The following is a 16,000-nucleotide window of genomic DNA, read 5'->3' as shown; positions in this document are numbered from 1 at the left end:
TGCTGTTCAGTCGTGTCCGACTCTTCGCGACCCCATGGACCACAGCACACCAGGCCTTCCTGTCCTGCGCTCTCTCCCGGAGCGTGCTCAAGTCCATATTCATGGCATGGGTGACGCTGCCCAAACAGGCTCTGCATAACCGCTGCAGCCCAGGTGGAGTACAGGGGCCTGCCCTCCCATTGCTCCTACCTGCCCTTAAATTTTTAACAACCTTTCATTGAAATCTCCTTGCTCCCCCTTTTTAAAAACTGAATCACCACTTACAGGTTTTGGCTTGGATTTATTGCTCACGACAAAAATGAAATATGCATGTACGCTTTATTTCATTAAACAAAGAGACACATTCTGTGCTGTTCTTCAGGATGTGAACTATTTCCTCACAAATAAATTCTGAAGAGATATTACAAAGCAAGGGGGATATCAACGTTAGAACCATTTACAAGCAGCATAACTTTATTGGCATTACAAAAATAAAATAATTTCTCTTTATATAGCCCTGGGTATATATAGATGGACATTTTTGTTTACATTAAGAATATTTCTTTACCACCAATAGAAGACTTTATTAGCTGGCTCACTGTTTTCTGAAATGAGCATACAACAGTGAAGTAGAAGCCATTCATCAGAAGCAGATTTTTTGTTTGAAGCTCTGTAATATCTGCCTTTATAACCATCTGAGACAAGGCAACACCAACTTGTATGATTTCCCCAACTTGGTTTACAAACTTTAAATAACATATTGCAAACTCAAACCACAACCATTTCTATATACAAAGTGTATTAACAATGTCAGAGTTCTGCGACAGACAGCCCCTGCATAATGCTGACTCAGAAGGTTCACCTGTGCCGCTTGTTTTCTATGGCACTCGGAGCACGATCATTTGGGAGCCAGAATGTAGCCTGCAGATACACCTGGTACTTTGGAATCAGCCTTGCTTGCACTGGAGTGAAGCCAAAAAGTGCTGTTGTTCAAGTTTGTAACAGCTACAGTTAGCTCTGTTGCATATGTCTTACAAAAGTAAGACTTCACAGTCAGACCTAAGTAGGATCTCAAGTCCCAACATCTAGAGCTAGTTGGAGACAAGGTTTAACAGATCAAGGTCTCTAGAGATTTTTTTGTTCACAGAAGTATTTAAAGCAAGTCTGGCTCCTTGATACAGATTAATTAAATAAAAGCACAAGAATCTTGTTTATGTTATGAAGGGCAACAGCCCCATTTTCAGGGTGGGTAAAGGCTTACAATGAGCTTCTGGTGCTAACACATTGGCTTTAGAAGACAACAAGAATGAACTCCTTCTGGACATAGAGCCACACATGAGAAACACCAAAATGGCTAGGAATTTGGCTAGCATTTTAACACTCTGACATTTTAACACATAATCTTGTTGAATGATACGGGAGTACTCCCAATTATGTGTTTCAAGAACTGGCAGCACTACTAGATTCACACCCTCTTTTCTCAGGTTTTTCACACTTAACTATTCAACCAACCTGTATTCAATATTCATTTGTTGTGAATAGCTTAATGCACATTCAGACTGTGGGCCACCCATATTCATAAGCACATAAGTCTACAAATGTTGAACCAGGTTAACAAGCAAATTCAGCTCTTGTTGATAAGAAAAAAAAGGTTGTGTGAATCTGTTCTTCTGTGGGTGAAGACTTGCTTCTCTGGGCAAAACTAGATTTTACGCTGTATCAACCTGCTCCAACCTGGTACCCCCAAGATATGTTGGACTGCAACTTATTTTCAGTGAGCATGAATGATGGGAATTGCAGTCCAACTCATCTGGAGGGCACTAGGTTGGGGAAGGCTGTGCTAAATGTATAGCCGCTACTGAAAATAGTATTCACGTGTTTAGCCACCACCCTCTCTTCCATAATATTTCGAAGTACTTACCTGTGTCATTATGTCACAATAGTCTGCATTTCCCAACCCCCCACCATCTTGCCTGACATGTGCAAGGGCAAGGAAACAGAATGTCATGACACTAGTTGAGTTTTATTATACATTATGGAGGGTGAAGGGAGCAGCTGTATATTTATTGTCATGTTTACTTGGGCCCTCAGCAACTATTCCTGAGAATGATGCACAAAAGTAAAAATAAAAAAATCCAGCTATTTTAATATAAGTTGAGCCACAGAACAAACCATTCATGTTGCTCCACTTATGGCATCCTGAAACATCTCTAGTGGTCTGCAAATGTGAATCACTTTTCTAGGAAGCTTGAACATTTTTAATTTAAAAGCTCACTTTGAATACTGTATTTTCGAACCTAAGTTTCTCCTCTGCTTACATGAAAGGGTGGGAGTGGGGCATGATTTCCACGAACTCCTTCCACCTGCTGTTCTCCACACCTGGGTTCAGACAACACGATAACCCCCACTCAAGGGTTGAGTATGGGTTGTCGTTGAAACATGGGTTATGTTGTCCAAACTCAGCTGTGATAACAAACCATGGATTGCTAACCACAAACAACCCACAGTTCACAACCCAACAACAAACCATGGGTTTTCTTCATAGGTTGTTTGTGGTTAACAAACCATGGTGTGTTAGTGAGGCTGGGTTCTCATACCTTATTTACAAGACTCCCCTGATTCCTAGGAGGAGATTTTTGAGGGGCTGCAGAAGGAGAAAGAAGGAAAAGCCCAGTTCTGTGTACTGTTCCATTCACAGAAGGACATTAAGGAATCCAAGCCCATGTACCTGGACTGTTAAGTTCTAGAATGAAAGATTTCTGTGAATCTAGAAAGCAAATTTTATAGTACACTAGCTTGATCCTTGCATACATACACACACACACACACACACACACACACACACACGGCTTCTATAACATAAAATACAAGGACCTAGGTCCCTGATCAGATGCATAGGGACTTTATAGATATTTAACACTCTCCAAAAAAAGTAGTGCAAATAAAGATACTATAATCACTAAAAGAAATCCCACATATTTACATGGGAATGAGGCCTCCTGGCTTTGTACTGCTGCAATATCATTTTGCTTTTGATACTGTATTTACTATTCCTGCACAAAATAGAATTATTCCACAGCCATATTATTTCATATTACTAAAGAGCTTGACCCATAATTCAGTTAAGCCAAAGTATTTCCATTTAATCCAAATTAGTCCCGTGTGAGTCAGTGTGTGTGTGTGTGTGTGTGTGTGTGTGTGTGAGAGAGAGAGGGAGAGGGAGAGGGAGAGGGAGAGGGAAGGAAGGAGGGGTGGGTGGTGGTGGAATATCAACAGAACATCCAGTTGAATTCTAGTAGTTCAGCCAAACTGGGTTGCATACCAGCATATTAAGCACCTACCATACTTAAAACAAGATAGTCTAGCACCATTAATGTTACCTTGCTGTTGGTCACAGACAAGAAAAAAGTAGTATACTATATATAACATAGATTAATCAAAACTGCCAGTTAAATAGGGCAGTTTCCATAGTGCAGGTAGCAGACAAGGCAATTGTCTCAGCAAGTATACTCGCATAAAAATTAAAAGGTTCGCTTCTTCTGTGAAATAAGTTTATATTTTTAAAATACCCTTTTTGTTGTTCTTTGCACTCACCCAGCTTAAGATATTTTAGGCAAGTCTGATTCTGAGAAGGAAGGGAAGAATGGCATGCAAAAGCAGGCTTTCATGCAATCCCTTGTTATGATGGGAATTATGTACACAGATCACATGCAGATGTGCACCTGGAGAAGATTCAGTGTGGTCCCCGTTCACATTCCACTATGTGGATAGTGATGCATTTTCTCAGTTTTCTTGTCCCAGTTTTCTTGAACTGTAGACAGGAATCCTATCTCCAAAGTGCAGACAACTATCTTTGAATCAGAGCTACTATTTTTAGAGATCAGCTCTACAGAATTTGATGAAATTGAAAAAAAAAAAAAAAAAGCATTGAGTTGGCATTCAGTAGAATTAAGTACAGACTGAAACCAATCTATAATCATGGCCAAAGATTAGATATCTAGGGATGAAGTGACATGTTCATTATAGGAGATTTTCCTCCAAGAGATGACAAACCTCTAAAAAAATGTGTCAGTGGTGGTAGAAGTTTGTGATTTTATTTCTCACTCTTCCACCTGTTGGGCAAACAGAGCACAGACCAATTACAAAGAAATCTCTACCATTTCTAAGACGGAGGAAATGCTTTGAGTTTTTGTTTTCGCATGCGCGTGTGTCTACACACACACACACACACACACACACTTTTGTTCCACTATCACTTTTGACCACATAGGTTTTTGAAATAATCAACAGCCTGCAAAACTTGTGTATCCGAGTGGAATATAATGAGATGAATCTAAGTACTATAAACAGCAATCCCTCTTCCAACCCTTCAGGTCTCTGAAAAGATGACTGCAAGTGAGCATGTAAACTCACAGTACCCATCCTATCTATGAGATTTGGGTGCTGTAGGCAGATACGATACAAACATCATAGGAATACTGTTCTGTGTATATATAGTGCATGCCCCCGACCCTGTGGACAGTAATAGTAAACAAGATAGTAATACTACGTTTGTGCGGTTTTTTCCAAGAAGCAAAACAGACGACTCTGACGAGCATAAACGTCAGGAAATTTGTCAGGAGAAGAGGTTGCAGCTGGCTGGCAGGCACAACAGCAGTTAGAACTCTGTGCTTTTTACCATGTCATAGGCTTCATACAGCTTGTGGAGAAGCTCATTCTTCTCCTTCTCTGGCAAGAAGCTGGACTTGGCCGCATTTATGTTCTGAAAAAAAGAAGAACAAACATGGAGGTGAAGCTGATTATATTCCAGGAAGTATCAGATTCCACTGGTGTTTGGGTATGCACTGATAGCTAAGTTTAAGTGAAAGTAATGAGTAGCTGAGACTGCCTATATTTTTAGCCTTTAAAAAAAGAAAAGGATTTTTAAAAAAAATTTTTTGGCTACACTCCTATACACACTTACCTAGGAGTAAGACTCATTGAATGCAATGGAACTTTTGCAATGGGACTTATTTCTGAGTAAACATGCTTAGGATTGCATGGTAAGATAAGCCATATTCAGCTGTCTAATTCAATGTATGTGGGCTTAGAATGGGGTGGGGAGGGTGCATACAAGCTCAGCCCCCGATGTCCCCATGTGAGCTGACTCCACTTCAGACCTTCAAGTGTTCAGCACAAAGATGTGAAGGGGCTTCTAAGCAAGTTCAGTTGAACGTGTTTAGAAACTTCCCCATAACCGGGAACCCGGAGGGTTTCCCATCACAGGGAGGTTTCTAAGTGCGTTTAGTTCAATGTGCTTATAAGTCCTCTTCAAAATGCTGGGCTCAATGCACAAAGGTCTGAAGTGGAAGCCAGCACACGTGGGGATGTTGGGGGTGAGGCTTGAGAACACCCCCCCCCATCCTCCCCACTTTGACCCCCCTTACATTCACTTTAATGTCTGAACAGGACTTAAGACGATACACCTAAAGCCATATAGAATCACAGAACAGTAGGGTTCGAAGGCGCCTATAAGACCATCAAGTCCAACCCCCTCCATATGCTGGAGGTCTGGCAATCAGTTGATTTAAGAATATAATGTAATCTGTCTTCTACTGAGTCAGATCAATGATCCATCTAGCCTAATATTATCTAACTGCTGACAGGGGATCTCTAGAATCCAAGGCAGTTTTTTTTTCTGGACCTGCATTGATAGTTTTAAAAGTGACAGAGGAGATAAGTTGATCTGAAGTGGCGATATTATGGGAGGCTCTTAACAAAAGTCTGACAAAAACCAAACACAAAACAGGAGAAACAGGGCTAATAAATCCTCCAGAATCATGCAGATAGATTAGCCATGAGACTCGTAATTTTTATTAGAGACTGAGCATGGGTTGAGGTAGATCAGCTTCTCATACAGTTTTCAGTGACAAAGCTTGTGAAAATATGCTGATGTATGTGGTAAAAACAGATGGCAATTTACAAAGCAGTATCTTACCACAACTGGCCTATAATCTTGTGAGGAGCTACACTATCTGCAGCGCCTGCCCAAATTGCAAAAAGAATTTCACCATTCAACTACAACTCAGATGTCTGACTTAGAATGTATACCCTGCAGCTACATCTATTAATCATGTCTGGGGGTGGTGGAGGAGAATAGACTCCACATGTGGTTGTATCTCCACCGTGTTAAGTTCCTACATGACCATCTTTATTTTGGAGATGTGACTTTGAGAAGGTTGACTTCTACTGCAGAATAAAACATAACTTACTTGGAGGTAAAACTCTTACTTCCAAGCAAATAGGTTTAGGATCAAGAGGAAAGCACAACCAACATGAAAAACGCAGACCAACTTACCAATCTCTTGAATTCCTCCTCAGTGAAGCCCATATAGTCCCGAACTATTTTGTAGTCTGTGTGAATTGTGGAGTTGAAAATGAGTGGATCATCTGTGTTCAAGGAATAATTTGCACCATCTTTCATAAACCTGGAAAATCAGAAATGTAACAATATTAAAGAGACTCACAGCCTGCATTTTCCCATGAGCAAAAACATGGTGCAGGCAGTTTTCCCAGGGTAGAAACTTTCGCATTCAACAACACATCTTCCAGTGCTACAGTCTGAATGGCACAACTGCAAGCTGCTTTTCTTTGTTATAGTAAAAAAGACAATTAGATGAAACTTGAAAGAATGCTCTGGATGAAAAGCAAGGGCCAGGCAGGTGGGGAAGCATAGCAACTTGGGCAATAATCCCAAGTGCCCACCTTGATAGTAGGATTCCAGATGGAACAAAAATATTTACACTACACCCAAACAGACATGCTGCGGCATATTTCCTATGGTGGTTACAACCCATTTCAGTAGTAAAGAGAACAAAACCAAAATGTTTTGATAACTGGCTCAAGAATTTGCTCCAAATACTGAAGAATAATGCAAATAGGTGGAATGTAGGATCATTACTTCAAAATAATAAGTAAAAAAGATAGCCTTACCTTATTACTGGATGCTTCGTGAAGTCTGCTTTACACGCACCAGTGAGGTAACTAGACCATGGGCAGAGCTATATGTTTATCATTAAAAAAAACACATACACAGAGAATCAATACAGAACCTTTTAAAATGAATACAGAAATCTACTATAAATGAACAGAGCATGCTACATTGGGAACAAGGATCTGCTCCTATACAGAAGCTCATCACAGCTTAAAATAATTTCATCCTTGCACTTCCAGCTAAAACATTCTGTATCTCTTGCTCACTATGAAAGAGTGTGCTTGTGAAGACACTGCTATGTAAAAAATGTAAGCATAATGAAAACATTTCTGCAAAATAAGATTAGTAGGCAGTGCCTGTGCGGTCAGTTCCTGCGGCTCAACACAGAAAGGGAAGAATAAACTGTGGCATACAGAGAAGATTACACTATACACTGTACATCAAGATGCATCCTTTTATAGCTACCTGAAAGGTTTTGTGGTGGTTCAGATACAGATCAAGGAACTAAACGTTCTTTTACAGCGTTTATTTAGAATTTCTTTGGCACTAGGAAAGGGGAGGTCCTATTTATTCACTGAATTTATTGAACGCCTGATACATTTCTCTAAACATTTCACAATACATACGTGCAATAGAAATATTGTAGAAGAATTTATCTATTGCATGTATCATGACAATTAAGAATCTGGCTTGCTTAGTGTATGTCCCATATCTGCTGATTAGACTTATAGAACAGCGAGTAGTTTCCCTTTTCAAGTGAAGTCAGAATTTCTATAACCAGGTTTTTTATTTCAGCTGAAAAGGAGAAGGCATCTCAGTATTATACAGCTAGAACTTCTCCACTGAAAGGAAGAGCCATGATCACTTGCCTATCTAGAGAACTGTGCTGCAACATAACTCACAGCTTTAGTGAATCCCCAGCATCTCCAGTAGGGTAGCAAAAGACTCCTGTCTGACTCTGAAACCATGAAGAGCCATTGCCAATCAATGTAGACAATACAGAAGTAGTCAGACTTAGTGTGCAAGTTCACAAGTCACGTTAAAGCCACCCTGAGAAGAAACCACGGTGGGTGGTCGGCTTGTCCCTTACTCTTGACAGACGATCACCTGCTTGGCAGCTTCCTGTGGCTTGTTTCTCCCTCAGCCCCTCTCAGTCCTCCAGCCCACGGCTGGCATGTATCCCAGGGGGCTTTGTGGCAGAAACCCTCCTTTGCTCGTTCCCTACATCAGCACCCTTTCTGCAACTGGTTCCCTGCAGTTACTGGATGATGGGGGAAACTCCAAAACAAAATAGTTTTCCGAGCCCTTATGAACACAGGAACACATTCACAAACTTTGAGGGATTTTTGAGGGGTGTCTTGTGCAAGACTGCAAGAGCGCCTGTCCCCTATTTAGCCAAGCATACCCATATCCCCCTCTTGTCAATGTCCTCCACTTTGGCGCCTCTGTTGCTAGCAAAACCCCCTTTTTAAAGGCTGCTTCATGTTACACTGAAGTAATAATACCTGCCCCTAAAGCACCTTCTATACTGCAGCTGCCAGCTGCTTTCAGCTCCCCACTCCCTTCATGCTTGTTACTCCCCTCCACTGCTCTCAGGTACTAGCTGTAACCCATACATATGGGTCACAGAACAGTGGGTGGGATTGTTACGCATATGCAAATCTCATAGCAAAGCAGTAAAACTAATGGGAAAATCGCAAAAATCTCATGGCAGAGCAGTACCATGGAGGGGAAAATTACAAAAAATTCCTAGCAGTGGTCATTTGCTCCTGCACGTTTGCACAGGAACAAAACAAAACAAGCCAACACTTTCCAGACCATGTCCTTGCTTCAAAATTCCTACAAAACCTTTTTTTGAAATCCATCTTGAGGCTGAGAAGGGATGAAAGAGAATGGCAGTAGCACTAGCAAGACTGTGAGGAGCAGCAGGGTTTTTTGCTGCTCTTGCCACCTGGCTCTCTAGCTGCTCTCAACAACCAATGGAAAAATCACTGTGCTAGGTCACGCTAAGCCACCCTGAGAACAAGCCACCCTAAACAACCCTACTACAAGCCATGGGTTCTCATCGAGGTTTGTTTGCGCAAAGCAGTCCACAATAACAAAACTACTCTGGGTTCAGATGTCATGCTAAGCCACTGTGGTCTGTGACCACTCATGATAACAACCTACCATGCCAACTTAGTCATTATAAGGCAGCTTCCTATGTTCCTATGAACCGTTACACCAGGATTATAGCTGTAGAGATTCTTGGCCTGTAAGATATTCCATTACCTCAAAATGCATATTTTCTTTCAACAGCTGTTTATAGAAACTTTCATCTTCGAAGACATGGTAGCCGTGGCCAATTCGCTCTGCCTTTAGGATGCCAACTGCCTATGACAGAGGGGAAAGGATATGAAGAATCAGGTATTTGTAGATAAGGTTACTTCGAAATCTGCAGCTAACACAACAATGACATCCTCAAATGTCAAGGTTAGAGGGGCTTCATTAATATAGTTCTGAATCTATTACTTCTATTATTTCATCTTTATGTCGCACATTGTGCTAAAAGCTATTCAGAAATATGGTCCTATTATGTATGGAAGGGGTTCCCAATGCCACGGCACCCATGGGCACCTGCAATGGTGCCCATGAATGGGTCCCCAATGTAGTGCCCATGAGCACCCAGATTTTTTGATTTTTTTCCATTTTTAAAAAAATATACATACATGGAAAGTTGGATACAAGTTTCTAGCAATTATACATGCGTTTCAATAAAAGTGGACCAAATATCCAAATAACTGTCCATTTGAAGGTGGTGTCTAAATGCCACCCATTCAAATAGTGAAAGTGTTGTAAGGCTGTCAATCCATGGGATTAAGGGATAGTTTGATTGGGGCAGAGAATGAATTCCATGGAAGTCAGGAAGATGTGTCAAGATGTCACACCCATGAGCTGCTAAAAGCTTCATGCAGAGGACTTTTAATTACTGAGGGTTACAGGGCACATCTCACGTCTTCAAAAGGTGAACTAGAAACACACACACGTGCGCGCACACACACACACACACACACATGTATATATATATTTATATTTAGTTAGTTAGTTAGCATTCCCAGAGTTCTGATGGATGCAGTTTTTATTCTGGACAGCATATTCTACAATTTGCTGTATCAGTGTCAATTGACAGCTTTCCTGAGAACATCCAATTTAATTGTTCTGTGGAGCAATTTCTTACCTCCTTGATGACCTGGGCTTTCCCAACCTCACCAGCATGAACAGTCCGATGAATGCCACATCTTTCTGCTTCCTAAACAAAATGCAACACAAGGGGGAGGGAGGAAGAGAGTGTGTATAGAACTGTGACTGGCAAATATCAGAGATGACAACAATTTTTGGTTATTCCATTTACTACCTTATCTTTCTTTGGCTGTAGACTTAAAATAACTGTCTAATATAGATAAACAACAGAAAAATCCTTACTTGGATTGCCATTTCTCCCAACAAGGGAAAAACTGTTATTTTGTTAAAATATGTGCAGAAAAAAATGAAGACTTTTCCCATTTTTGGCTGGGCTAGAAACAAACAACAATCGTGTGATGAATTTCATTTTTCCTATTAGGGATGCAATCCTATGCACATTTACCTGGAATAACCCTCACTGAGTTTTTCAGACGTTACTTATTAGAGGAACAAGTTGGCTGATCAATCTACATTAATGAATAAGGACACTGCCATATTCTTGTATGTGTATATACTATATAGTGATGCCAAGAATGGTCTCCTGAGTGCAAACACATTACTCTACCAATAGGTGGCCCTGCAAGTTGATAAACCGAGAAAACCCATTCTGCAAAGACTACCAATTGGTTGGTAAGGAGGTACACTAGGAGGCCATGGCATTGTGATTAACATGCAGTAACCGAAACAAGTGTCATGGCTTCATATTATAACTGAAGGCAGCAACGAGACCTGGGTTTTTCAATAAACCTAGAGTTGTAGTTCAATTCCTCCATCCCCAATTCCTACTTTCCCACCTTCTGGCTCAATACTCCTGAGATTCTCCAGTGCTGATAGACTAGGTGGTATTATTATGAATAGGGAAGGCAACAACAAAACAGAGAAATGTATGCGTCTTTTCTCAGAAGTGTCAACATGGAGGGATGTAATCAGAAACTTAGTATGGAGCCATGTGCTATGTGTATATCACACCTTGGAGGAGATGGTACTCTTGAGATTTTAATCAACCTTGCGACAAAATACACTCGCACCATTTTCTTTTGCTCATGGAATGTTGTCATGATCAGAACCTGGCACATCCAGCTGTTTTGTTAAGTATGAATGAGGAAAAGGGACCCAATGGTATGTTAAATGAAAAAGTAGAGCAAACCTTTAAAAATCCAAGTTGCAATTCTGTACCCATTTGTGTGGTTTTAAGTATGGCTCACTGGCTCTAATGGGATTTACAGTTTTCTACAAAGACAGGAAACTATGCTGGAGCCGCAATCCTGAAGGAAGGTTCCATCAGGTTTTGCCTTTCCTAGAACTGTCATGCAAATGCCATTGCATGAGGCTATTAAAAAAGGGAGAAACAGGCCCATTCATGCTTATTTGTCCAATTAATAACGGCATGATTTAAAAAAAGAAAAAATAGCGGGTAGGGGGTGTGTGTGTGCATGCGCGCGCGCAATTGGGCTATGGTGGGGGCAAGGGGGCATTAGCCCTTTGCCCCTGACACAGCCAGTCAGATCAGCCCTGCCCCCTCAGGCAGCTTGCACTGGGAGGGATGCTCCCACTGGCCACCATGAGAGCTCACCCACTCCCGATGCAAATAGGAGCCATGGAGGGGCCACATCCAAATCAGGGCTACATCAGGGCAAAGTGTTAAAGCCTTCTCACCCTATGCCTCAGTCCTACTCACACACCCTTCCTGCTTTTTACTTTAAAAAATCATGCAATTACTAATTGTGTAAATGACATTATGTTACTTTGGTCATGGAGTTCTAGCAGTATGCTGCTATTGTTGGCTCGAAGCAAACAATATATACAACAAAACATTGCTTAGAACATCCCACTAAAACACCTCCCCTGTCTGCAAGGAGCAGAGCAATGAACTAAAATAGGCAGAATAAAGACCCAGCCATGTATTGCTGGGGTAGGCAGAAGGTAGATTGGGATTTATCTATTGATAGATCTCTGGATGATCTGCAGTAGATCACCAAGGGTTTCTGTCTCCCCATTATTCAACAACTAAAAGGCTTTTTTTCCTTTCCAAATTAGTATACTCTAAATAAAAAAAGCATGTGAGGTGTGGGCAGAAACCTGGACTTTTATGTGAAAGAACTGTAAGCACACTTTTGATACTGAAAACAAATTCCTGGGCATGCACTGAGAGGTACCCTGTTCTTTAATGGAAGTGCATGCCTATGCCCCCAAGGGCGCAATCCTATGGATGTTAGACAGAAAAAAGGCCTACAATTTCCAGCATGCTCCAGCTAGCCATGCTGGCTGGGGCATGCTGGGAGTTATAGGCCACTTTTCTGTCTAACATCCACAGGATTGTGCCTTAAGCCACTATTTGGCACCTGGCTCTAGCTGGGTTCTACCAGTGGCAGCTGGTGACTCCAATTCCAGAAGGGCAGTGATTCCAGTCTCGGTTTTAGGTACAAACAGCCAAAGCTCTAAAGGTGCTGAAGCCATTTTGGGGATAAGGTTCAGTGCCTTTGATAGCACCTTTGGAGCTTTGGCTGGTTGCAACTAAAACCCAGAATAGAATCACCACCCCTCTGGAACTGGAGTCACCAGCCGCCATTGGGTTCTAGTAAAAAACACAAAGTAGATCCAGGAGTTTTGAAGTCTGGCCTGCTCTGATGTACTGGACCCAAGTACACCACTAGCTTTATCAGTTGAGATTAAACAATCTGAATGTTGATACCCAAGACAAAGAAGCTGCATATTCCTCCTTCCTGTTGTCTCAAAGGAATTTCCAGCATTGGCTTATGTGACAGTAAAACTAATGGATACGCTTCAACAACCAGTTCTTACAATGCTACACTTGCATAATTCACGGCAGGAAACGTCAGCATATTAGAACTGATAACATATTACTTAACTAGTATTTCCTTATCATTAAATCTTCTGGGAGAGACAATAAATGGGAAACTGCATGTTCTGAAAATACATTTTGTTGGACAGTTATACTGTAGAGGAAATGAATGGGTGTGTGAGTTTCTAGGGAGAGACTACATGCCAAATCAATGAGACTTAATGCCAAGAAAGTAAAAGAGAGAGAGAGAGAGAGAGAGAGAGAGAGTGTGTGTGTGTGTGTGTGGGGGGGGTTAGAACAGAGGAGATAGTTGCTCTCTCTCAGCCCCCAATAGCCTTCAGTCTTTCCCAGAAGTGTAGCTGGTGACCCTTCAGAGTGGTTGAGGAGAAAGTTGGGGGAGGTGTGAGTGCAAAACTCTTACCTCTCCCAACTCCATATATAACTGTTCACACTGTTGTCAGTAACAAAGCATATCTAACAATACTGGAGTGAAAACTACAGAGAGGAATAATGACACCAATCTCCTATTTGCAACGCTTTAGCCAGAGATGTTCTTATCTTTATTAAGTCTCAAACTGTGACTTAGGTTTTGCTAGCAGTTGGGATTTGGTTCTTGTACTCCACTATTACTCAAGAGATGCACCAATTTTGTTCCAAGTACATGCTTATTTAAAGACTATTATGTGAGAGTATTAAATGTTGTTGTTCTCAAATTATAGGGCATGGTGAGTGTCAAGCTGCCTGTCCCACACCCAGTACTGGTCTTTTGGCTGACTGTCCATATTAAATTGAACAAACCTCATAAGCCTTCTGATGGTCTGGACAGGTCTCAGCATTTAGTGACTCATTTCCAGCTAGGTCTATAGCAACCACTGAATCATTCCGATACTTCTTACACAGCTTCACTACTTCTGGTGACCAGCCTGGGAAAAAAAAAAAAAAAAAAACACCAGTAAAGATGGGGATTTTTTTTTTTTTTGCAGCCCCCAGAGCCTCGCTTAAATAAAATTTGGCATTCATAGGAACATTTCTGACGTACCAAACCAATACTTCGGTTTTCCCCTTGACAAGTCCTTCCAAAGAACATCAAGCAGATGTTGGAAATAGTCCGACAGAGACAAAGAGTTACAGATTTTTAATAAACGAGTTTACTTCTGGGCATGGGACACTTCAGCTGTGGCTCCTGAAACTTTCAGAAGTTAATTATATACTGCAGCTCTTTTTTAAATGAAGAGTTACCTACACAAACCACACTTTGCAGTATTATACTAGCTGTATGGTATAAAAGGATCTCCTTGCAGCAAGGCATTTCTGAAGGTCACCTATCCTGTATAAACAATGACAAATCTGGCATTTTAAAGACTGGCAGATTTATTATAGCATCAGATGCATGAAGTATTATCCTCAGTAGTCAGCCATGCATGTATGTACCTCTATGCGTATAGAGGAAAAAATTGCCAACAGTGAAGTCATATAGCCACAAAACGCAAGAGCTATAGTTGGACAATTATCTATGTAAACCCTGCACAGTAAATACTATGTAAGCTTTATATTGTAAATACTGACTAGCAGCAGCTCTCCTGCCTTTCAGGTAGGTTCCTTTTCCAGCTCTACCTGAGGATGCCAGGGATTAAACCTGGAACCTAATGCTTCATAAAGGAACAGACACACACAGATACATCCTACTACAACTCCCATGTATCTCCCTTCCCCCTTTCCTTTCTATTTCTGGGCTTATTCCTGAAGGGCCTTTTCTGCTTTGGCACCCCGGCTGTGGAATGAGCTCCCTAGAGAGGTTCACCTGGTGCTTACATTGTACTCCTTTCAGTGCCAGATAAAGCCCTTTTCATTTCCCCAGTATTTTAGCACTTTAGCTTCCTGGTCTCTTAGCTCCATTGTTTTAAATCTGTATTTTAAAACTCTGCATTGCTGCTAGTTTTTATTCTGGTTACACTGTTGTATTGTGGTTTTAAGCTTCCATATTTTATATTGTTTTATGCTGCATCTTATGGTTTTAATTTTTGTGAACCACCCAGACAGCTTCGACTACTGGGCAGTATAGAAATGAAGTAATAAATGCATTATTCAGTACTGATTCATATAACCCTATGCTGCATCTGTCTTTTCGTGAAGTGCCAAAGCACTCATCTTAGCACTTCCACTTCAGGGACAAATTGAAATTAAGTACACATCACACAACACTAGTTTGAACTGCAGTAGACTAAATCAAAGTTTGGCCCCATCTATGACAAAGAAAACAGAAGGAGGGGAGCATGCAAAGTAAATCACGAAGAAGAGAAACAGATTCTCAGGATGCCAAAAAAAAAAAAAAAAGTTTTGTAGGAAGCCCAACACGTTTTGGCTTTTATCTTATTTTTAGGTCTTCTTCAGGAGGCTGTAATATTAATGGTAATAAAAATTACCAATAGGACAATGCACATTAAAACATTACTAAAATACAAACTGCCACCAGGGCTTATGCATGTATAACATTCTTATAAAAACCATATAAAACCTGCTCATTTACTAAGAATAACATATAAGCTCCTATTCTAAAAAAATGTAACGTAAGCATTGAGAACTGGGAAGCTAACCCATGAGCGTTCCAACTGGAGGTCAGCCTATATTAAAGGTGCTATGGACTTTGAAGACGCACAAGTACAGGGCGAAAGGGAGAAACGAGCTCAGCGGAAGGCACATCAAGCAAATCCTCATCGTGATCGCCTTCCACCTGGAAACCTATGTCCTCACTGTGGGAGGCTGTGTGGATCCGGAATTGGCCTTCAGAGCCACCCACAGACCCACTGCTAAGACTCTACCCCTGGAAGACAATCTTACTCGGTCACGAGTGATCGCCATGATGATGATGATAGAGAAAAAAAGTCTGCAGAATTTTTTCAGCAAAAGATTGTCTCCTGTGTTAATCTACTGGCAACTGTAAAAGATGTTTCTTGAATCTTATATTCTTTTGTCCATTTTTTCCTAGCTCTATCAGGTGTTTCCATGTTGATGTAATCCAGCCA

The 16,000-nt window shown here is 41.1% G+C and overlaps 1 protein-coding gene across 1 annotated transcript in view; it reads right to left on the bottom strand.

The window, feature by feature from the left end:
* Positions 1-263: 263 nt before the first annotated feature.
* Positions 264-16,000, bottom strand: part of ADA (adenosine deaminase) — a 53,385-nt gene continuing 37,648 nt past the window's right edge. Inside the window, exons 6-11 of the mRNA XM_084853997.1 lie at positions 13,776-13,900; positions 10,170-10,241; positions 9,224-9,325; positions 6,952-7,019; positions 6,317-6,446; positions 264-4,741 (exon numbers count right to left, since the gene is read on the bottom strand). Coding sequence (XP_084710123.1) covers positions 4,637-4,741; positions 6,317-6,446; positions 6,952-7,019; positions 9,224-9,325; positions 10,170-10,241; positions 13,776-13,900 — 602 coding nt within the window. The 3' untranslated portion in view covers positions 264-4,636. The remainder of the gene's footprint in view (positions 4,742-6,316; positions 6,447-6,951; positions 7,020-9,223; positions 9,326-10,169; positions 10,242-13,775; positions 13,901-16,000) is intronic.

The sequence above is a fragment of the Heloderma suspectum genome, chromosome 4 (genome assembly GCF_057233095.1).
Source record: "Heloderma suspectum isolate Gila_16-S chromosome 4, 16-S_ref, whole genome shotgun sequence".
In the NCBI taxonomy this organism is placed as follows: domain Eukaryota; kingdom Metazoa; phylum Chordata; class Lepidosauria; order Squamata; family Helodermatidae; genus Heloderma; species Heloderma suspectum.
Note: the sequence above shows the minus strand (reverse complement) of the source record. Positions and strands in the feature narration are given on the sequence as shown.